The following is a 23,977-nucleotide window of genomic DNA, read 5'->3' on the forward strand; positions in this document are numbered from 1 at the left end:
TGTGGTTTCCAACCAGAGTAAGAATCAGAAGATTCAGGGGGAACTTGAAAGTCCCCCAAAGCCTTTGGCTCAGAGCTGAAAAATGTAGCTGCTCTCGAAATATCATACAGATCCTGACCCCACGCACCGAAGAAGAAAGAAACCAACAGGCATGTTGGGTGCCCGTCGAGAACAGGACGGACCCATCATTACCCACCTTCGGGTTCCTCCTCGATGCTAAGAATTCAGCCCAAAGTCCTTAGTTAAGCACGAAACGAACGGTTTCAGAAGAAAAGTGGTCTGAGCGCAGAGGTGGGGAGAGGGAAATGCCACCTGCCCTATAGTTTTGTCGTGATTCGCCGGGTCCCCTGGCCTTCCACACGTCCCGAGTGCGAGAGGTCATCTGTGATCACTCAGGGCGTTCTGAGAATTATCCAGAACGTGACTGAATAAAGGAAATAGAAAGCCCCTTTTCTTTATTTCTTTGGTTTTATTTATTTCGTTTTGGTTTATTTTTTGTTTATATTTATTTCTTAAAGACGTATTTATTTTAAGAAAGCGAGCGAGCGCGGGAGCAAGCATGGGCAGGGGCAGAGGGAGAGCGAGAGGGAATCTCCAGCAGCCTGTGCTGAGCGCGGAGGCCGATGTGGGCCTCGATCCCAGAACCCTGAGGTCGGACCCGAGCTGAAATCAGAAGTCGGACACTCAACCGACTGCTCCAGCCAGGTGCCCCCCCTTCTCCCCACTTCTATTTTTGTTTCAAGCAATGAACGCAGTGTCTCAATTATCTCATTTTGGAGAAAGGCCAGGAGAAAACTTGATGAAAAGTTAACTCTGTCAACCACCGCAGAGCCTCGCTCTGCCTGAGAGCTGCATCTCGAAACCGTCTCAAGGCTGCAGGGCGTACCCTGGGTCTGATGCATGGGGGGGGGGCATGGGGTCACTGCACCCAGGGAGCCACGGAGCACCCCAACACCCAGCCCTTGTCTCCCGCGGGCCCGTGGGGATGCGATGCACATGACTCCTGAGCCCCAGAGAGGGTGGGGGCACAGGGCGGGTCGGGGGAGGCAGGAACGGGCTTGCACGGAGTTCCCCCTCCTCCTTCCGGCCACATCTTCCAAGAGGTTCTTGATGTTTTTGAGAGAATGTCCATGTCTGTGGTTTCCAGAGCTTGGAAACTGGCTGGGGGGGAAGGGGGGCAGGGCTGGGGTCCCCGCGACCCTGGGCAGGCCTCTGCGGCCTCTCTTTTCATCTGGAAATAATCGCGTATCTCTCATAAATGACCATTAGTTGAGATAATACGAATGTGCCCCGGAGGCTCCAATGAGCCTGGTTTGCTGTTTGAAGCCCACGGTGCGGGCGCGCCGAGAAGGGCAAGGCAGGAGGCCTGTCCTGGCGCCACGTGACGTCCGGGCAAGGGCAGGGGAGTCCCCTGCAGTGGGTCATCTCGCCGCCGAACTTCTGAGAAGATTCTCTCAGGGGACTTACTATAATGCTTCCTGGAATCGCCGTTTGCTTCTGATGATGATAAACCAGAAACTTCGGGGCTAAGCCACGTTTCCCCCTCATCCCCAAATCTAAGCTCCTGCAAGCAGGGCCGGCACGATGGAGGGGTGCAGGCACACTCAGCATTGTGCCCCAGAAACTCCCAGGGTCTCAGACCTTAAATGAGATGGGACGGACCCTGCCTTCGAACACACGTGGAATTTCCTCTTCGCCCATCGCGGCAGCCGCAACAAACCCCAGACCGGGAGGCGGGGGGCGGGAAGGGGGTTCCGGACAACAGCCCTGGGGGAGCCCCCAGCTCCGGAGTCTGAGATCCAGGAATCTGTACACCTGGCGTCTGGTGACAACCTCCGTCCTGGTTCCCGGCCGGGTCTTCTAGCCGTGTCCTCCCGAGGGGAAGGGGCCAGGGGGCTCCCCGGGGACTCTTTCGTGGGGACGCAAATCCCTCTTGGGGTCCCACCCTCGGGACCTCGTCACCTGCCGAAGGCCCTGCTGTCACACTGTCACCTCGGCCGTCAGACTCCAGCTCACGGGGGACCCAGAGGACAATCCAGCAGGGTCCTCAGACGCTCGTCCCCAACGGGCCGGGCCGGCCTGCCCCTGGGCGTCCTTCTTCACTGCACGCCGCAGGAGGGCCACCGCTCAGCCGAGGCGCCGGTCCCCACGTGCGTGGGCACAGCTGTTGTCTGCGAGGCTTCCCAGCGGCCACCTGGCAGGTGGAGGCAGCTTGCACAGAGCGGCTGCAGGGGGACACTGAGCCACCGGCAGGAGCCAAAGGACGGCGCGGGGCCCAGGGCGGATGTGACGCCTGGCCTCAGGTGGCAGGCACGGGCGACCGACTGGCTGGCCGGGTGCTTCAGCCGCACCAGCCAGCAGGGCCGGCGCCGCCAGGACAGGTGCCCGAGGACGTCACTGTTGTTCTGACACCTGCAAACACGCTGTCTCGGCTCTTCATCGCATTTGACTTATTTATCGCATTTTCTGCACGAGTCCGTTTGCTCAGAGTTTCCGAGAAGACACGGAACAGCACCGTGGGTGGAACTAACGGGACACATGGTTCCCGTAGAGACAGCGTGAGCGGCCATGAGCCACTGCTTCCCGTCGCCGCGCCCCGGACGCTGGCCACCGCCCCCCGAATCTGCGTCCGAGTCGGGAGTGGCCCTGCGGTGCCGGGGACAGGGCGGGTGGGTCAGTGGGGCCTGTCACAGCCTGGCCCCAGGTGGGGTGCCCAGCCAGCCTTGCCCTTGACGGGGCGGCCCCGCTCGACGGCGCCCGTACTTGCACGTAAGGTGAGTGGCTGGTGGCACCTGCCAGCTGTGACGTTTGCCCATTAGGGAAGGGCTGTCTTTTTGTTCATGCGGGATGCTCTCCTTTTTAGGGGACGTTTCTCTCTTCGGAAAAATAAAAAGGCCTCCTTGCGCTCAGTCTGAGTCCTCGAGCGCCTAGCAGGCAGATGCGGGGAGGAGGCCCCGCTCCGCGTGGAATGGGCCTTTCTCTGGGCTGGCGGGAGACACCCGGCTCCGGGGCCCCTGCCTCAGGACAGCCGTCACTTTTAGGTCCCTTGAGGGGAAATGACGTCTGCTGGTAACAGGCCTGGGCCTGAGGCCACCGCGTCCACCAGAAGATGCTCCCCTCTTGCAGCCTGTGTGTGATGTTCGTCTGTAACTTGATCTTCCCTCTTCGCCGGCGATTTCTGCTCTGCTGCCCCGCGGCACGAGTGGGGACCTTACACGAGGTGCTCACTAACAGCGCCCGGAGGTCAGAACTGTCCCGTGGTGGCCACCTGGTAGCCATTGAGGCTTTCCTGTCCCACATCCCTACCTCCCCAAATACACCATCGGCTGTTGAAATGCCAACGGGCCAGGGGGCTGAGGGACTGTCGCTGCAGGAGAAACATGCTTGCCTGGGAACCGCAGGCCCTCTGGGTCAGAACAGTAGCCCGGGGCCTCGGCCAGCGCCTGGGGAGCTGTGACCGGATCGGTGCATCCGTCCGTGTGTCCGTCGCCCTGTCTCCAAGAGAGCAGGACCTGGAGGTGATCCAGGCCAACAGCCCGAGGCCCGTCCATCGCCGGGTGCTCCAGAGCTCTTCACGGGCTCACTGCAGCTCAGCTGTACTGTGTGTGACTTGTGACCCTTCGTGAGAGACACATGTGTCACATCTGTTACATTAGGGACATTGTCACGCGGCTGTCGGTTTGAGAGCATCCCCGGTGGGACACGGTCCAGGGACCTGGGGACAAGAAAACCATCCCCCGAATATGTCCACAGGGGGGAATACGGATAAGCGAGCCCATTGTGTGTGCAGAGTGGATGCCCTCCCTTTTCATGCATCAGACACGGACCCTACCCACCCCCAGGGGAAGATCCGGATGGTTGTGGCTGCCACCTGAGCCACTGAATCCGTGGCACCGTGGTCGGAGCTCATACTGTGGGGCGAAGCTCCCCTGGGTCAGCCTCTGGGGGTCCCGCTCCAGATGGACGGTGGGGGCCAGGCACTGCCAATGGCATTGCGGTCCCTCCCTTTTTAAATTTTTTTAAAAATTTGTTTTTGTTTTTAAAGATTTATTTATTTATTTATTTATTTATGATAGACATAGTGAGAGAGAGAGAGAGAGAGGCAGACACACAGGCGGAGGGAGAAGCAGGCTCCATGCAGGGACCCGACATGGGACTCGATCCCGGGACTCCAGGATCACGCCCTGGGCTGAAGGCAGGTGCCAAACTGCTGAGCCACCCAGAGATCCCCAATTTTTTTTTTAATTTAAATTAAATTTGCCAACATACAATCTCACACCCAGGGCTCATCCCATCTTCGTGGTCCCTTGCATCTATCTACAGGAGGGGAGGTTATGCATGACGTCAGAGCCGATGACTCAAGCAGCCAGGAGGATTCTTCAGGTCCTAGCAACATCCTTGCATAAATCACAGCCAAGGAAACCTGGCAAGACCATTTTTAAATTTCAGACTCCAGGCGGGGATCCAGGGAGAAAATCAGACTCCTCCTCTAGGCGTGGGCCCTGTCCTGGGAATCCTTCGAGAAGGGACTGACTTCTCGGTGAACATGGGTTAAGCGGCGCTTGGCTGCCCACAGCCCGTCTTTCCTGAAGATCCCCGCCTGTTACGATGTGAAGCGGGTTCTTCCGCAAGGGGAAAAGCGACTGTCACAACCTCCCCTGCCCCTCCACGTGGCATTCTATCCACAGATGCCACCTTTGCTCATGGCACTCTTTGGGAAGAGGGCCAAGAAAAAGGACCTCCTATTGCGAATTTATTTTATTTTATTTATTTATTTAATTGAATCAACCCAAAATATCCTGGGTTGATATATCAATTTTTGTCGGTCGATCACTCTGAATTTAAATTTGTCTCCATGTGACAACTCAGGTACGATGCTAAAGGCCGCAGAAACAATGGCAAATACGTCATCAGGGTTTACGGTGCACAAAACACCAAGGAGAGTGTTTTATATCATTTAATCCTCCGGGAGACTCTGAGGTAGATGCTGTTTTTCTCATACGGTTGCAGATGAGGAAACAGCAGCACGGGCCTCACAGAACTAGCCCGCTGGCTGCACTCCAACGGTCTTTCTCCGCACATCGAAAGGTTATCTTTATAATCCAGCTTCGCCTTCGTCTTCTTGAAAATGAAGCGTTTCAACTTAGCCGAGAAAATCCTGCTTTGCAAGATCTGAGTGGACTCCAGAGCAGGGAGCGAGTTCATACAATGGCAAGATGCGTTAAAAACCCTGAGCCACATAGATAAATGTACACACGCGTATGTTATATGCAAGAAATAATTAGTATGCAACATATATAGATTTAAGATACCAGGCCCACGTCATCCCAAATAACTTAGACCATGTTTTCTCAGCCTCGACCTATTGACATTTCAGCCCACGTAGTTCTCCGTCGTGCGGGCTGTCCTGTGCGCTGTGGCAGGGTCGGTCTCACCCCCGGGCCTGCCCCCCGAGATGATAGCAGCACCCGCGCTGGAGCTGCACCAACCAGGATGTCTGCAGACGTTGTGCAGCGTCCCCCGGCGGGGGCAGTGAGGAGCCCCAGATGGTCCCCAGCTGAGAACCACAGCTTGGGGTGTTGTAGGACACTCTTATTCTCGAGGTCCCATGTCTTAGTCTGAACCATAAAACGCGTTGGTGGCCAACATCCCAACAGTTGCCTGCTGGTCGGGAGGAAATTGGACGGTTTTCTATCTTCACAGGTCACCACTCTTTGGCCCGAGCAAGTTTCTCATCCCAAAAAGTTTTCTTCCCTCTTCTCTGAGATCATGCAAGAGATTTTTTTTTTTTTTTCTGATTTTCCATCAGGCTCCAGCCTGGACACCTGCTCCATATCTCGCAGGACTCTGTCCATCAAAGGTCTAGTCTTTCCCAGGATCTGATCGTGTTGCGTGACCTTTTGTTCTAAGTCTTCAAACTACTTTCTGATTAGATTTTTCTTCTTCTTCTCTGTCAAAAAAAAAAAAAAAAAATCCGGAGCATTCTTGTTGGCTTGCCAATCATCTCTGAACTATTCTATCAGCAGTCTTCTTCTTTCTTCAGGGAAGAAAAAAAAATCCTCACAAGAAATTGACTTTAAAATAGTATGGTGTTCTTGAGGCCTCAGAGTAGTTTTTATTATCCAGACCGCCCAGTGATGAAAATGATGATATAAATGCCATAAGTACCGTCTACACGTAGGCGCTGGCACATTTCAACATGGCCCTTGCATGGGTGGCTGCTGGTGGATGGTCCTGCATCAGGCCACTGGGGAGCAGGTGGCCCAGAATACCCACTGACCAGAGAATACTGGGCCCCCGGAGAAGCAGAGCAACCCCCCGTCCTTTCTAAGGCTCAGGGGATTCAGCAGAAATCTCTCCAAGCACCTGCTCCCCTTGTGCTACAATCTCCCCTTCACCGCCAGCCCCTGTTTCCGCATAACATGGATGAACAGTGTTGGGATTCCTCTTCTTCATCCTGCCTCACAGTCTGCAATTTTCTGGGCCGCTTTTGTCTCTTTCCAGTTGAGAGTATGTCTGAGACCACAGGGGTATATTCTTGAGAAAACTGGCAGATTCCAATTTCTGAAACCTAAACTTAGCCAGACAAAGTGCCTTGGTTTTGTTGTTGCTGTTTGTTTTTGGTTAGAAGGAGGCTCTCTTCACACGAGGGGTGAAGGGACGAGATCAAATCAGATCTTGTATCTTACAAGATGTATTTCTAAAACATTTGCATGTTCTAACGTTTCTGAAATCTTTCACGACAAGGACTCATCTTAAGTAAGATAGTCCGTGTGATTTTTAACTGGGGTGAGAGAAAGGTACTGGTATTAGATATATAGCATCTTACAATGGGAAATATGTTTTTTTTATTTTTTATTTTTTTTGGAAATATGTTTTTTTTAATGAAAAAAGACTATATGAGTAAATTTAATGGAAAAAAAAGTTCTAAAATACCTCCTAAAATTCTCTTAACTTGCACCAAACTATTACCAATTAATAAAAATCAAGGAATAATGTGCTTGGAATATACAACAATGGAAAACTTGTACGAGAAAACCAGGGCTACCAGACATCTTCCTCCACAGTGATAACTGCTTTTTTGTAGTCTATTCAAGCCCCCCTGCTCAAAACCATTTAAAATATTTTACAATGCATGGTACCTGTTTTCCTTAGTCCTAAATACGGTATTTGTCCTAAAAGATCTAATAAAGCACTTGGCACTTAAGCTTAGTTTCCACATTACACTCTTGCAGGGTTTCCTTACAAAATCAAACAATATGGCATCATCATTTTTGCACCAATACAGCCTGGTCACACTAATATGTCTCTCCATTTTTCTCCATTTGAGCAAAAACAGAAATGCTGGAAACCCTGCTGGATTCCACGAGCCTCCATCTGAAAGCTCCGCAGCCTGCCTATTAGGATGGTTCTCAGATGTTGAAAGCAGCCCAACTCCAGGAAGTACACCTCAGCCGACCAGCAAAACAAACCATGCCAGCCTGCGCCCCACTCACCCTCTCCTTCCAGGTCACCGCGTCGCCGTTCTGAGAGGCTGGATTCCAAGGCGAGGCCTGTGATTCACTGGTGGGTGGCAGGGAGGTGGTCCGTGTGTGTGTGTGTGTGTGTGTGTGTGTGTGTGTGTATGAAGTGTGCCTTCTTTATCAGAGACCGTTTCCTCTGTACAAAGGTGATTTCTGTGTGTTCCTGCAGCCTGAGCTAAGGTGAGGGCAGAGGATTAACAGGTGCACAGGAGGCATTCTTTCTCTCGTTTCGGGATGAAGATTCAGTCTAGCTGCATCAATCAAACCACCCATGCTCGCTCGTGCTCACTCTCTCTCTGTCTTTCTTCCATCCCCACCCTCCTTTTAATATCTTGCCACCGAAGGACTGAACATTCATTGTATGTGTAGGTTCAATACTCCACTGCACATAGCTGAGAATTTAAAATATATTAACAGGAAGGTGTGCGAAGCAATCTACTTGCAACCTGAGCCCACCTCTGCACCCCCAGTTAATTTCTCCATCCCAAAATAGATAGGTAGCTAGATAGAAGGGTAGATAGGGGGTTCGATGTACCCACAAGAAAGCATAATAAATGTGACTACAAAATTGCCAAAGGAAGAATAGCAAAAGCAAAAGCAAAAGCAAACAAAACCCAAAACAAAAAAACATAGGGCTTGAACTCCCCCTTCTGAGCTAGCTGTCTTTCCTGTACTGGTCACGGGACGTTCTCAGCATACGTATGTTATTCAAATATTCCTTATAAATTCAAGCCCAAACATACAAAGAAATTTTAGCTCCTTTGTTAAATAAATATCAGCTCTCAGAAAAGTACTTGGACAGAGCTGTTTTCCGCGGGCCCGGGGCCAGGTAATCTACGCTCTGCGCCAGGGAGAAAGGAAGGCCAGCCATTCTGTTTCCTTCCGCATTACTCCCCCAGTAGAGTGCCCTGCTCGTGGAGAAGCCAGGATTTCAAGTCTGCCTGTGGCGGAGCTGGTCCCCTGGGGGGCCCTGACCCCATCCCTGGGCTGCCAGCTGGGGCGAGGGGCAGCTGTCAGCCCTAAGTGGGCCATTTGCCTTAACCGTGTTCTCTGGTGTTGCTCGACCCCTGCTAAAGAGGTGAGCTAACATGATTTCAGGCCCAGTCTTAAGCCCAAAGGACGTGTCCGGTTGCCTGTCATTTATTTCTACCCTTAAACTATCTTTCCAAATCTAATTAATGGAAAATCGACTGTCACATCCATCTTTGAAAAATCAGATCTCGGCTGGTTGGATTCGATTTTGTCGTGTGCTCTTGATGGTTCAGGTTCGACTCCGCGCAGCTCCCCTGTTGTCAACCCCGCTCCCTGACCCGGGCCGCAGGCTCAAGAACAGCTATTTTTAGACCCAGGCAAGCCCCAGGGTGTCAGACGGTAAATTATTAGCTGTGACTTTAAAAATAGTCATGGAGCCACTTTGGGAACGGTGCCTTCTCCATAGCATAGGCACTGGAATTTGCCTGCCCCCTTCTAAACAGTCAGTCAGGTCCCTAAATAGAAGGAAACCAACCGCAGATGGTCCTCACAGCTGACGTCTCTACCCCTCTACCGGGTGGGAGCTGTAAAGGACTCACTGGGTCACACCGGGGCCTCTCGGGGTGTTTAGTAAACAAACAGGCTGCATGGGGGCGGCCACGTGCCCCTCACAGGGTCTTTATGCTGTGGGAACACACAACCGCGCTGCACCCAATCAGCACACGGTTGTGTGTTGGGATCTTGGCTGCACTTTTGTCTCCCAAAGGTCCACGTCCCTGGAGGACGGAACGTGAGCTCCCAGGACTGGCCTCCGTGATGCAAATTTACGCAAGCTGGGTCTTTTTGTAAAACCTCTGCCTGCAGTGGTTGCCGGCTGTGTGCGTACAACCCTACAACCCGTGCCTGCCTAAATCGTGTCACTGCAGGCTCCTGGTTCGACACCCGGGCTACTGAGGCCCAGAGAAGGGAGGTGACTGGGAGCCTAGTCATGGCACATCATGAGGGCGCCCGAGGACTCCTGACCCCCTGGCGAGGGGGCCCTCTGTGATGGCATGTCACAGCCCTGGGCGCTCGGGAATCTCCTCTCCCCTCACGCCGGTGGGAGAGGAAGGGATCCCAAACGGCACCCTGTCCACCTCCGACGCCAACCGTCCCCTGGTGCAGAGGAAACCAGCTTTCTGCTGGTCGGAGGAGCGTTTCAGAAGAGGAAGCAAAAACCGAGCTGGGTAAGAAGCTTTCACTTCGGGACACATTTGTTTTCGGGGGGGGGGGGGGGGGGGGGGGGGGCTGGGTGGAGGAAGCTCGCTCCTAGCAGATTGGAAAAGGAAGGCGCTTCAGAAGCGACAGATGAGAATATCCACCACGACTGTTTGCTCAGCTTTCAGCAAGTGAGAGGTCAGCTTCCAGTTGTTGGCTGGGAAAGGTCTAGTGAGCAAAATGCCTTTATCGTTAAATATTATCTTGCAAAAATATTTACTAGGGGTTGAACGTAGAACATTGTGCTAATAATGAGACACATAAATTTGGAAACTGCGGCCAACCCCATGGAACAATACCCAGGAAAAGGCCTTGTTTTCATCGGCCCTGGGACACGAGTGCGTAGATTCAAGACTTTGCCCACTGGCTCCTCCTGGTTATGAACTCCCATGGTTCCTGGGCAAGCAGAAGATGGATCATGCCCCGAGGGAATGCAAAAAAAATCCCTTTTCGTTTACATAATAAAGCAAGTGTCATTCCTGAAAATCAAACTGGGTGAAAGTCAGAGCCCCACTTGGAGAACATTCTCAGGTCCCCATTTTTGACTCATTCAGGCCCCCACCCCTGCAGCCTGGGTGTATCCGGGGACCCTTCCTTCCCAGGCAGGAAGACAGTGGAACATGATGTGTGCAGCAGGATGGGGGATTTGGGGTGGGGGTGGGGAGACAAGTTACCTGTTGTGCCTGTAGGGTTCAGAAGCACGTCTTCAGGCTTCCCATGGGCTTGCTGCCGCCAAGCACCCAGCATTGCAGCTGGGAGCGAGCGAGCGCTGACTGCATCCTGCCTGGCACCGTGGGCACAGCCTGGTCTTGGGCCTTCATGCCCAGGCTACGGCGTGGGCTCCTGGCTGAGCCCCAGGCCAGTCCTCTCTGTGTTCTGATTCCCCCTCGGCCCAGGGTCCCAGCTGGTTCCCGGGGCTGCACCCCCCTCGCCAGGGCAGCTGGTCTCCAGGACCCGCACTCTGAGAGTGGGATCCATTCTGACCCAAAACTTGTCAGCTGGGTTCTTTCCAGCTTGGGTCTGGGCTCCAGTGGAAGACCCTGGACCCAAAGCATTCTCTGGGGGAAGCGAAACAGCAGCCAGGACTGCCCGGAGCCAGGAAGACCAGCCCGGGATCGACCCCAAGACGGTGATGGACTTGACCTTGTCAATCCGTGGACGTGTGCCCACCCATCCATGCCCCACATTTTCCTTTATAAACCTGGGAGTGTTTTCAGCCCTTTGGAAACCATCTTTGGGATCTCGGTCTGCTGGCTTCCCAGTGTTGGCCTCACTGAAACAAATTCCTTTCTGGTTTCACCGCCAGTTGTTTCTCTGTCTTTGGATTTTTTCGGGGATGAGCGGCGCACTCTGGTTGGTGTGGGCCTCCCAGCGCCTGCTGGATGCCCTTGCACCCCTGCCTGCTCCTCCATCTCCTGTCATGGGCACTCTGGCGTCCTTGCCTTTGCATCAGCACAAGGGGATTCCCTTGTCCTCAGTCTTGTGAGCACGACTGCTCTTCTCCACCCGCATAGACACGTGCCCTATCACCCCAGTGGTTCTCATCAGGGTTCGTAAACCAGCACTGAGAGAGTCAGCCACGCATGGTGGCCGTGGATGCCGTCAGGAGCTGCTGGCGTCATCGGGTGTCCCTTCCCAGATACAAAAAAAAAAAAAAAAAAAAAGGGCATCCATTCCGAAATAAAAATAAGTCCTTTTATTTCAAATCAAGCTTGGTGAAGATTGAGAGGCTCCTAAGCAGCAGCATCACATGGCTGCCGCCCTCCCCCCCGCCCCACTCTCTCTGCTATGTGGGTGCATTTGAGCATTTGATGGTTTCTTTGGACATTGCATCCTGGGTGGGCAGATACCACGGGGAGGTACAAGTTTCAAACCTCCATCAATCCAAATTTTATAACCATTAGCGAATTCAACAACCTGTTTATTTTTAAGGTGGAGAAACTCAGACTCACGTGGTTAAGTGATTTTCCTAAATGTCTTGGCCACTGATCTAGAAGTAGGACCCGAGTGTCCGGGTCCCGCCTAGGGCTGTGCCCTCAAACCCCAATGTCTCTGCACTTCATTGGGTAAATTATAGATGTTTAGATATTTTGGACAAAGTATATATTCATTCCAAATATCAGTGAAAAACATAAAGGGGAAGAACAGAAAACAACTCAGCACGCAGCATTAACCCTACTTGGGGATCCTGCCGGGTTTTCCATTTTTTTTTCTCCTTTTCCCAGTTTTATCAAAAAGTCTTATTTTACTTCCTTTTTGGAGCGTCTTGTAAAATATCAGGAGCGTCCTCTCAAATCCGTGGATAAGACTCCGCAGGAGCACGTTTGGGACTGTGACATGTGACACTGCAGAATGGATATTGTGATAACGCGATTTACAGTAAGAATTGTGTCTTTGGTTCCCGGTTTCTGGCACAGGGCTCCGAAAACCCTCAGAATTTCCCGAGCGATCAGGGCAATCAAGGTGTCTTTTGTTAGGCTAATGAGGTGACTTTCGGACCCCACCTGAGGACGGGGCCGGTTGCCAGGGGAACCAACCCAGTGATTAGAGGGCTGCAACTCTCCATCACAGCCCTCTGACCTCCTTGGACGGGAGAGGGGCTGCAGATTGAATCAATCACCAATGGTCAAAGATTTAATCAATCGGTCATGCTTCTGTAGTGAGGCCTCTGTACAACCCCACAGGAAGGGGCTAGGAGAGGTTCTGGGTTGGCGAACACGTGGAGATCCTGGGAGAAAGCCGCCCGCAAGAGGATATGAAAGCTCCTCGTGCTTTCCCCTGAGCTGCATCCTTTCAGGATAAACCGCTCATCCAGCAAGCGAAGGGTTTCTTTGGGCTCCATGAGCCACTGGGAAGTCAAATGAACCCAAGGAGGGGGCTGTGGGAGCCTCCAGTCTTCAGTCTGAGGGTCGGAAGCACAGGCGACAACCTGGACCTCCGACTGGCATCTGAAGTGTGTGCGCTGGGGGCAGAGTTATGGGCCGAGCCCTCAGCCTGTGCGTCTGACCCATCTCCAGGGAGACGGTGTCACAGTTGAGTTGAGTTGTTGCACATCCAGCCGGCGTGGAGCCTTGCTTGGTGGAGTGAGGGAACCCTGTGCCCCCCACACACAACCAGACAAACACATGAAATCTAATGCATTTTATCATCTCCATGTTGAGGGGTATTAGACTGTTTGCAACTTCATTATTCCTTTAAGGTAAATATTTTCTTTGTGATTTTATATCCATGCTCCTTCTACTTGTGAATGAATCTCTGGGATGCGGGTGTCCTGAGAGTGGTAGTGATGTCATATTTATTTCATGGGCTAGTTTCCGAGTCTAATACACTTAAAAAAAAAGATTTTATTTATTTATTTGAGAGAGAGAGAGAGCATGACGGAGGGGAGAGAGAGAAGCAGCCTCCTCATCGAGCAGGGAGCCCGATGCAGGACTCGATCCCAGGACCCTGAGATAATAATGACCTGAGCGGAAGGTAGATGCTTCACCGACTGAGCCACCCTGCCCTCCCAACCCTCCAAGTCTAATAGACTTTTAAGCAGAAGGATGCTTTGGGGAAGGGTGCATGCACCCTTCTGAGTTTGATATTAAGGCCCTTTTGATGCTGATTGATGTACTCTTGGCCGTTAGGTGCTCGTGTTTGAACCCAGTGCTCTTGCTCTATTTCCTCGTGACTGACATAAGGAACCACGCTTCCGAGGGCTCGAGGAAGGACCCTCTTCTTTTCTCTCTCACCCCCATCATTTGCTTGAGAATGCAACTAAAGTGAAAAGATGTGTATAGTATCAAGCAGAAAACCACAGGCCCCAAACGGAGCACTCATGGGAGGTCAGGTCACTGAACTGGGGCTTCCTGCTGAGCTCCCTGCAGTTTCGGCCTCCCCAGGAATGTCTCATAACTGGTCAGCCGGGACCTTTCTGGTCTGCAGGGTGAGGTCACCTGTCCCGGCCCCTTACTGTCCCCCTGAAGGAGTATGAGGTCAGCTGCATGTAAGACCTCCTAATGTTCCCCCTCAGGGAGGGTGATCTCACCTGAAACTTTTTTTTTTTTTTTGCTCATAACTTCTTGCCCGTCCTTCCTTCCTGTAAAAACCTTGTATTTTAGACGTCGCTTCCACTCGCTAGAAGGGCTGCTGCCCTGGTCGTGACTCACTTAATAAAGCCAATCACATCCTCTAATTTACTCCTTTGGAGTAAATTGTTCTCAAGCAATAGGGACAAGATTGTGACGAGGAATGAAGAACTTTGGAAAATAATTTAACTTTTCTCTGAAGGTTAGGAATTTTGCAGCATGCAGCTTGGAATGTCTGAAGAACGATGGGGCGTGTGTGAATGACCCATGCTTGAAGAAATCTGTGAATGAGATTTCGTGGAAATACTAGTAAATGAAAGGACACAAGTCCCCGACTGGTGGGTGATAAGCGTTCCGATGGATTATAAAGATGGGTAGTGACGGGAAGATTTTTGAGGAGTCAAATGACATTTTTACATCATAATTTAATGAGCTTTATTCAAAGCCTGGAATTGTTTTAATATGACAAAGGATGGCAGAAATGTTAAGCATCAGTGCTGGAGGTCAAGGGTAAAGCCTTTTTCATCCCAAATCTGCAACACCTGACTTGGGCGGTGAGTGGCCCAATCAATGTTCATGGAGGTTCCTGGTGTGAATAATTAATTGTTCTTCCTCCCTCTTCCTTGAAGCTGTTTTATGGCTCTCCTTCCTGCACATTTAATCCAATCAGCATTATTGATAAAGATATTATGCAAGGCACTGTCATTGTTTCAACCTTCCTCTCCTCTCATAAATCCTACTTCTTATATGATAGTGATGGGGGAATTTCAGAATGTCAAGATAGATATTTACAGGAGTCTGGAAGCTCATTGAGAAAAATATGAACGTGGAGAAAAATGACAGGGAAAGGTACAATAGATGGACATCTAATCCGGGAAAGATAAACAAAAAAAAAATGAGTAAGAGTTTTGTCCAAAGAAAAGTAAATAGAAATTACAAACATAAAACAGTATTTTTCAAATCTAAGGAAATGAGCTTTTAATCCAACAAAAGATCTACAGAAATACCAAACAATTCAAATAAAAGACCCTCACCTAAGCATCTGCTTGTGAGTTTTACATACTCAAGATTAAAAAGGAGTTACCAAAATGTTCAAGACTGAAAAAAAAAAAATCATTAAAATAAATAAATAAATAAATAGCATCAGCAGTATTGGATGCAAAATGCAATAGAGCAAAGCTGTCAGATTATTGGCAGGAAATTATTGAAATATTTGTTGGATATAGCTACTCTGTCTTAGGTGCTTATGCTAAAGACGCTTATTCTGTAGAGTGGTAATTTATTAAGCAACACATTTAGACACTCTTGCTACTCAACCCATTTCAGGTATTTTGAGCTACTAGAAGAGAAATCCCGAGCGAATGCGTATGTTGCTTTTCTCTTAAAACTTCATTATCAGTTGAAGTTGGTTTGGGTAAAGTGGACACAAACTCTGGAAATTTTTTTCCTCTGCCAAATTTCCACCCATCTGTTAACTAAGTAACCAGTGACAGCCTTCCTTTAAAGCTTTGCCGATTTTCTGGTTTCTTTCCTCAGGTTAAAATATTTTTACTCATTCATGTGTGTATTTACTGAACAAGCATTTATGGAGGGCACGCCATATACCATCCATTGTGATAGGCGGCTGGTGCATAAGCCAAATTAAGTGCATTTCTTGCCTTCATGGAGCTTATAACCTATAACCTGAGTGGGAGTAGTTGCTCGGAGCCAAGTAAGAAAATTGGTAATGAAAATCCAACTTACAGATAAGAGTGGTATGTGGAAAGAGTGCCGACAAGCTCATGGGATGGCGATCTATTTCAAACTGGAAATAGGGACTGCAGAGAAATCTTCCTAGAGGTGTTGACATTGTAGAGCAGTCTGGATTTTTTTTTTTTTTTTAAAAGGAGATATCTGGTTGAAACAAAGCTAAGAAATTGGGGGAACTTCCCACACAGAGGAAGCATCATATCCAAAGTCCAGATGCGAGAGGCTTGTGGTGTTTAAGGACCTCCTCTTGGTTAGAGATGGGTAAGAGGGAAAATCGGCAGGTGCTAGACCAGTAATACCTTGACTGACATGCTAAGTAATTTGGACTTTATCTTGAAGACCGCAGGAGGATTGAAATATTTTAATGGGGGAGAGAGGCATCATCAAAAGTATGGTTGATTAGAAAGATACTCTGGTGGGTGGAATATTTAACATTGGGGTAAAGTGGAAGGCAGGTAGGTCACTTGGACTATTTCCATGGAATGGAAAAGAATCATGTAAGAATAAATTATGATATGAAACCAGGAAAGAGAAATAGAGGATTCAAGAGATATTATAGTGGTCATTTTGAGAGGATTTTATGGTCAATTGTTATATGGAGGGCAATAATAACTCTGGATTTTCTGGAATGAGCAGTTGGGTAGATGGTGGACGATTTTGAAAAAAAAATAGACACTGGTTAAGGGGTAAATTTTGGGGTAGAGAGACACATTTATTTACCTTTTCAAACAAAAAATCCCCTATTTATTACTGAACCAACAGAAGGAGAAACATGGAAACAGAAAAATCCTTTTCCCCATAAAGCACATCCGGTTATTGAGACAGCGGTGTCTACAGAGCGATGCAGCCCGAGCAAGTGACCTCGATACAGCATCAACGTGTGTGCCTTCTTCTGTGGGATTCCTTATAGACCAGCCTGGTTCTTCAGTGTTTCCATGGAAACCGCTGGTGACAAAACTATGGTGATGGGAAAGATCACCTGGGAAAATGTGTGAGGAGATCACCTAGGGAGCTCTCGCTCCTAAGGATGAGCAGGGGGAAAGGATTCCAAGAAGGAGGGAAACCGTGCAATAGCAGAGAGAGAGGCAAGTTCAAGGATGTGGAGACAGGAAGGCGGGTTTCAGAACAAAGAGACGGACTAGCAGCGTTTAATTTTGCAGAGAAAAACGAGTGAAGATAACGACAGGATTTTTTTGCGGTTGTATTTTGCAACGAAGAAATCATTGAGACCTTAGCCAGACGGAGAGACACTTGCTGTAAACAATTCTGGGCTTGAAGACAGGTTGTAAGAGGTTTTAGGATGCAGCCTTCCTCACTTTTTCGCTTTTGGAAGTGTGACGATGGAGTCTGACGTTGAAGTCATTTTGTCCAGACGCGTGAGTGAGGACGCTGCACATCCAGATTTTTCCTCCCCTGGTGGGGAGGGGGCGATGCTGTTCCCTGATTCTTATTTGGTTGTTTGTTCTTGTTTGGTTGTTTGTCCAGACCTCTGGACAAAATTATACAAAACCTCTCAAAATTATACGAAATCTCTCAAAGTTGCTGAAGCGGAGGCTGGCGTCGCAATGCATCTGGCCCCGCGTCTCCGTGTGCAAGACACCTCATGTCTATACGTCCATCAGCTCCTTCCCTGACCTCATCTAAGACACTGCCATTAAAAACAAAAAAACAAAGCAGAACAAAACCAACAACTCTTATTTTGCTGAGTTACTTTTACTCCCCTCTTCCAGTTTTGCTCTGTTCTATTATTCCCAGCCACTTACTGGAAGAAACAATAAAATCATATTTGAATTTTTATTTCGCTGCTCATCTGGGCCCCCTTCCTTCTCCCTCCTTCCTTTCTCTTATCTTCCTTTCCTTTTGAGTCTCATTCTGTACACTTCCATTATTGAGCTAGTGAAGTTTAGATGACTCTACATTTTTTTTCTGGGATCTCCTAAGTCGTTCTGTCTTCTTAGTATCCATCTCTTTATTTTACCAGCAGAGAAAGCCTCCAGATACCAGGTGCCAAAGCAGCTTGTTCTCCACGGCGCGTTTAGTCAGTCGTGTGTTCGCTGAAGGCCTACTGTGTGCTTTGCGTGCGCTTAGACTCCGAGGAGGGATGATACTAAAGAGTGATACAGAATTCTCGTATTTAATGGAACGAACAACACTACAAAGACTTGTGAGATAATTAGCAAACATTATTCAATTTAGCATAACATAATTTTATATATATTTTATATATTAATATACATGTCTATACTATTTATATATTTATATGTATTAGATATATATCTCTATCTTTTTTTAAAGATTCATTTATTTATTCTTAGAGACAGAGCTCATGAGCAGGAAGGGCAGAGGGAGAGGGAAAGAATCTCAAGCAGATTCTGCTGAGTGAGGGATGGATCTCACCAACCTGAGATCATGACCTGAGCCGAAACCAGGAGTCAACGCTTAACAGACTGTGGCCCCCAGGCTCCCCTCATCTATCTATCTATCATCTATCTATCCATCTCTCTACCTACCTACTCTGCTTCCATTCATTAACAATGAGTTCTTGGAACAACACAACACATTATTTAATTAGGTGTTAGATTGTGTCACCACGTACTAATTTTTACTCATTGTGGTGAGATGGAAAAATCTTTGGGAAGGATCCAGAGCTTTTTTTTTTTTTTTTAAGGTTTTATTTATTTATTTATTTATTTATTTATTTATTTATTTATTTAACAGAGCACAAGAGGGCGGGAAGGGAAGCAGGAGGAAGAGACAGAGGGAGAAGCAGACTCCCGCTGAGCAGGGAGCCCGATGCAGACTCCATCCCAGGACTCTGGGATCATGACCTGAGCCAAAGGCAGAGACTCAGCAGACTGAGTCCCCCAGTCCCTGGATCCAGAGCTCTTAATATCCAAATTGCTTCTAACATAGACTCCTGCTACCTGCTACCTGCTTCCTGGCACCCGACCAGGTGTGAGGTTCCAGATGTGTCGCACCCCCTGTGGTGGTATCCACCCAGGTCATCTGGAGCCAATGCACACAGCGGGTCGCAGTCCCTGGTCCCAGCCCTGTGGCCACCCTGCACCTTGACCAGCAGCGGGAGGGGACAGGTGGCAAGGACCTCTCCAGGCCTGGTTCTGGGGGGTTTGGCTCTTTTCATGTTTTTGGTGCTCAGGCTTTTCTCTCGGTGGCTAAGACTGTGTGTCCCCATTCTGTGTAGAGGAGTTAATGACAAGGGAGGCCCACAGATGGCCCAGGACAAACTCAGGGCAGCCTTGAGCCTCTAGAAGACCGGGGCTGCATTGCAGTGCATGTGGACATGGTATTGAAGAAATAATCCCTAGAGAAGAGTCTCTCTGAAGAGTTGATTAATGATATGGTGATATCATAGTTGCATTGAGTGAAAAGCACAAGTTGCCATAGGAGATGATCCTATTATGAATCTTTTCCTGAAGGCTCTTAGATTATCCAAAGGATATTTTTGATCCAAATTTCTTGTATCGGAAACTGCTGTTCCTACTTACTGGTGACCGGGTGATACCGGTGTGATGAGGACGACTGGAATTTTACCTGTGGTTTTCCAAAGCTGCGTCCGCAGCAGGAGCATGTCGGTAACCGAATGGGTGACTAGCTGATTGGGTGCCTGCCATGGGCCAGCTTCCGCGCTGAACACCCATCCCCCGTACCTCTTCACCGCTGCCTTAGGAAGTAAATGCATTAGAAATTAGGAGGGAACAGAACTCGGGTCATTTGCCTGGGATCACCCAGGCAGCAAGACATAAAGCCAGCATGTGCATTTTCCCCTAAATGCTGCCTGGAGGGGCCACCGGGAGAAGGTTCCCCAGCTCAGCTTGCAAGCCACCCTCTCCTGCTGGAACAGAAGCCTTGGATCCTGTTCCTACGGATCCTGTTCCACTTGGTCTATTTTGAAGTGTTGCGCAATGGACTCTTCTCTGTTAGGGATGTGCATCCTTGCTGGACAGTGTGAAATCTTTGAAAAGGTAAGAACCTGGAGGATTTGAAGATGGCAAGGTGGGAATGAAGCAGCCAAAAGACAGCTTAGCTCCACTTCTTCCTCCACTGGGAGCTCTTTCTTTCCAAATACACTGGTTGGTGAGGGAGTTGCTGAGGGTGGAGCAAAAACTTTATCTCTCAGCACCCTGCCCTTGGTGGAGGGCAAATCCACTCCCATCTTTATCTTATCATAGATTTTGGTGTGTTCCTATTTATCTAGGGAGGAGCTCTTAAACAAAACCATTTGTCAAATACCCAATTGGGAAAAAAAAGTATATTGACATCCCTGCTCTCAAGTGATGTATTGATACCACTTTCTGTGGGATTATTACAGACTCTATAAACTAGTCTGTTGATACGTTATGCTAATGCTGTTTCGTGTTCATATGAAAGTTGCCAACCATGGGCAGAACTACCTGTTTGTAAACTTTCTTTTTTATCCCTTGAGGGTACATTGAACATTTTCTCCAGATCATATAATACATTTTTTTTGGAGGGGGGAGGTTGTAAATTAGGGAAAAAAAAAAACAGAAAAAAAAATAAAACTACTCGAAAACTTACCATCCACAGGTGGCTTTTCTAGATGTTTTGTGCTTCTGTCTATGTCTGTACATCTATAATACTTGGATGCAAATTAGGTGATGATTTTTTTCCCCTCAACATATTAGATCACGGGATAGTCCGGTTTTATTTTAACACTTCCCAGAAGCTATTCAGTGTACCTGTGAAAGGCATAGGGGCTGGATTTAGAATAGGTTTTCCTGGAAAGTAATCAACATTCTCATACAGAAATTGGGCAGTGAAGGATGAAGAAGAAAACCTACAAGTCTCGTTGTTGTATCACGTGGGCAGGAAAGTACTGTTTTCATGACTTTCTATACATTCTCATTCTTTCCATGAAAATGAGTATTTTTATTCTGTAGTGGTGTCATTGTATTACAAGTCAACACATCACAGAATCACTTCCCATACCAAATAATTATATCACTTTCACTGACTTCTCCTAGAAGCATTTATATTTTCATCACAAAGCAAGGAAAACCACCTTTCTTTTCATTTCACAAAACAAAAATCTATTGTCATAACACATCATTATTAAAGAAAACATAATCCTCTTAGGTTATCAGAGAGAAAAAAATAGACTTGTCTAAAATTCCACCATTCTGGAATGATCTCTTTGCTGCACATATTTTCATTTTTTTAACTATGTGTTATATACCGACAAATATTATTTCTTACAAAGCTGAGTCTATACTATATGCTATTCTGTTACCAGATTATTCAAATATTTGGTCAGAGATTAACAAGGAATATTTGAGGTTAATTTTTTTAGTATATGCAGAACGATTGTATTACAATACAGCCTTCGAAGTGGAATTACTGGACCGAAGGATTTGTCGTTTCTAAGCTTTTCCATAGGAATGAGCAAACTGATTTGTGCAAAGTTGGTATCGATTTGTTTTTCTCACCGATGACATTCGAGAGGGTCCACATCTGCGTGTCTGGGACAACACTGCGTGCTCTAACGTATTTTTAATATTTGAGCAATTGATAGGTGAAACAGTGCATGCTATTTCATGCTTCTTTGAACACCATATGTATTTTTCTGCTCCAAAATGATCTCTTCATATCCTTTCCCCATTACTCTATTACGGTAGTTTACTTGTCTCTCTCTTTTCAAATTCTTCAAGCCGCTGTATAATAGACATATTTAGGTCTTTGTAGCCCTATGCATGTGTGGGGAACATTTCCTTCAACTTTTCACTTGCCCTTTAAATTATTTATTTATGGGATCTTGAGGGTCCAGGAAATGCTGATTTTTTTAATGTCCCTTATTACTTCTGATAAGTGAGCTTGAAAAAAAGCAGCTGGGGAAGGTAAGATTTTGTTTTAATCTTTCAAAAAAAAAAAAAAAAAAAAAGGTGGAAAAGGTCATTGACAAGTAACAGCGTGCCCAGCTGGAGGTTCTGTTGCTGTCTTGACTTTTAATGCTCTGCCAACATTTGTAAGTGAGAAAAATCAGATAAACCTTTCTGATGTGGGAATGGCAGGGGTGGTTTCTGACTGAATGGGAGCCTCACCCCTGGCTTTAGCTAATAGAATGACCTCCTTTCTCCATGGCTCACCCCTAAATCAGTTAAATCTCCAATAGGGTGTCTCTCACACTTTTCAGAGAATGAGTCTCCTTTTTCCATTTAGATGACTCCCAGTAGGTGTGGACGTTAACACTGTGAGTGTGTGTGTGTGTGTGTGTGTGTGTGTAAGTCAGTACAATGTTTGCAAAAGGCCAGGACACAATCCCAGGTTAATGGCATGTCTAAATGTCTGTGCCTGGTATCTAACTAGCTTTTTTAAAAATTATTTTAATCATAATTTCCATGATCACTGTATCAGGATTATGAATACAATTATTTTAGATTTTTTATTTTATTTTATTTTTTATTTTTTTTTATTTTATTATTTTTTTTATTTATCATAGTCACACAGAGAGAGAGAGAGAGGCAGAGACATAGGCAGAGGGAGAAGCAGGCTCCATGCACCGGGAGCCCGACGTGGGATTCAATCCTGGGTCTCCAGGATCACGCCCTGGGCCAAAGGCAGGCGCCAAACCGCTGCGCCACCCAGGGATCCCTAGATTTTTTTTTTTTTTTTTAAGTAATCTCTATACACAACCTGGGACATGAACTTACAACCTAGAGGTTAAGAGTCACATGCTTCACTGACTGAGCCAGCCAGGCACCCCCCAATTTTTTTTTGAGTTTTTATTGATTTATTTATTTGACAGAGAGAGAGAGAGAGAGAGAGAGAGCAAACACAAGCCAAGGGAGGAACAGAGGAAGAGGGAGAAGCAGTCTTCCCGCTGAGCAGGGAGCCCAACATTAGGCTTCGTCCTAGGATCCCAGGATCATGACCTGAGCCGAAGGCAGAGGCTAAACCAACGGAGCTCCCCAGGGGCCCCCAAAATTATTTTAAAGATTATTGTGCCACGAGGTACAGCAAGGCAGAAAAGGTTCTTCTGCGTTGTGCCCGTACGCTAGTCAGTAGCGTACCTGGCTGGTCCAGGCCAGCTTTCTTTCCCCATGTCTTGTCATCATAATGATTTCAGAACCAGGGTGTTTCACTGATTAGTACCAAGAATGTAATTTAGCCATAGTGACAAGGTCTATGAATGGGTCTAAATGAGGCAACCCAATTCCATTTCTCTAGACTCGCTTTGTTCATGGTGTTTTAATACCTTTGAATCTGAATCTTTGAGATGGTGAATACATTTGCCAAAGGCCCGACTGCTTGTGATTGGCACCCAGATACTTCTATGAATGTTACCTAGTTGGTCCCTTACTACAATTAAATTTGGTTTCCTGGTCTATAGGGAGGATATTGAAAGAGGTGTTGAAATGAAAAAGATGAGTGGATAGGTCGGGACAGGTCATTAGATGAGGTGGGAGAGGCAGAAAAGTGGGTAGGAACCCCGTTGCTAGAGCAGACAGGTGGTCTGTGGCAGCCTCGTAGCCAGTGAGTGGAGATTGCAGAAAGAAACATCTTTGAAAGGACAAGGTGGGAACAGGGTCAGAAGAGGCAGGAGAAGGGGAGGTGGGCCGGGGCACGGATGGCACCCTGTGGCCTTCACCGGTGTCCCCAAGCTGGGACAGACCACCCAAGTCCTGGGCTGTGTCTCCAGGGTCGCTGTGGGTCCCTCTGCCCCCACCTGCCAGCATCTGCGGCTGGAGCAGCATGGAGCCATGAAGACAAAGCTCCTGATGGCATCAGGCTCGTGCCCCAAGTTGTAAATCCCCAGCCTCTCTGTGGTGGGCCTGACGTCCGTTCCTCTGCGTTGTATTTGTCAGGCTCAGAGCCCGGAGTCAAGGTGAGGGGAATCAAGGTGCCTGGTGATGGGCCAGGTGATCAAATTTTGGAGCTCCCTTCTCGATACACTACTGTGGGCTGGAAACACTGGTTTCTCCTCTGAAAAATAGAGACACAGTTAGCTCACACGGCCGCGGTGAGAATTGAATAAGGTCCTCCTGCAAATGTGCCTGGTGTCATCCGGCCCGTGGCGAGCATGCAGTAAATCTCAGCTGGGGCACTACTCAGCGAAGACTGGCGATTGGTGGCTGCTTCTCAGAGGTGACCGACCACTGCAGGGCCCGCTGCTCATTCCCACAGCTCCGGGACTAGGCTCCGCGAGCAGGATTTAGGTGAGGCACGCTGACACCTGCAATTTCTCTTCCCTAAACTACATGTAAACAAACAAACAGACAAAACAAGTAGTGATGCATAAGCCTCTTTGACAAATATGTATTCGAGTGAAATGAATTACCTTGAGATTCCATATCATCCAACTCCAACATTTTTAGCTGTGTTGTAAAATTCTCAGGACGTTGACTGGAATAATTCTTTGTGCACAGAGCT

The 23,977-nt window shown here is 48.2% G+C and overlaps 1 protein-coding gene and 1 long non-coding RNA gene across 8 annotated transcripts in view; one reads left to right on the forward strand and one right to left on the reverse strand.

The window, feature by feature from the left end:
- Window positions 1–4,745: 4,745 nt before the first annotated feature.
- LOC118354008 (uncharacterized) lies at window positions 4,746–8,217 on the reverse strand. The gene is made up of 2 exons (XR_004813843.1): window positions 7,497–8,217; window positions 4,746–6,784 (listed from the first exon to the last, which is right to left on the reverse strand). It is a non-coding gene; the product is annotated as an uncharacterized LOC118354008 (long non-coding RNA).
- An 811-nt stretch (window positions 8,218–9,028) lies between these two features.
- The window catches only part of LOC125753653 (uncharacterized), a 175,552-nt gene continuing 160,603 nt past the window's right edge, over window positions 9,029–23,977 (forward strand). For 6 of the 7 annotated variants that reach the window (XR_007405965.1, XR_007405969.1, XM_049101334.1 and 3 more), the window contains exon 1: window positions 9,029–9,721. Coding sequence is in view for 4 of the 7 variants with exons in the window: in XM_049101334.1 (XP_048957291.1) it covers window positions 9,543–9,721 (179 nt within the window). In the remaining 3 variants the exon portion in view is untranslated. Of the gene's footprint in view, window positions 9,722–16,333; window positions 17,369–23,977 lie in introns of those variants that run through there. The other variant, XR_007405963.1, reaches the window with a different exon arrangement.

This window comes from Canis lupus, chromosome 2, assembly GCF_003254725.2.
Source record: "Canis lupus dingo isolate Sandy chromosome 2, ASM325472v2, whole genome shotgun sequence".
In the NCBI taxonomy this organism is placed as follows: Eukaryota; Metazoa; Chordata; class Mammalia; order Carnivora; family Canidae; genus Canis; species Canis lupus.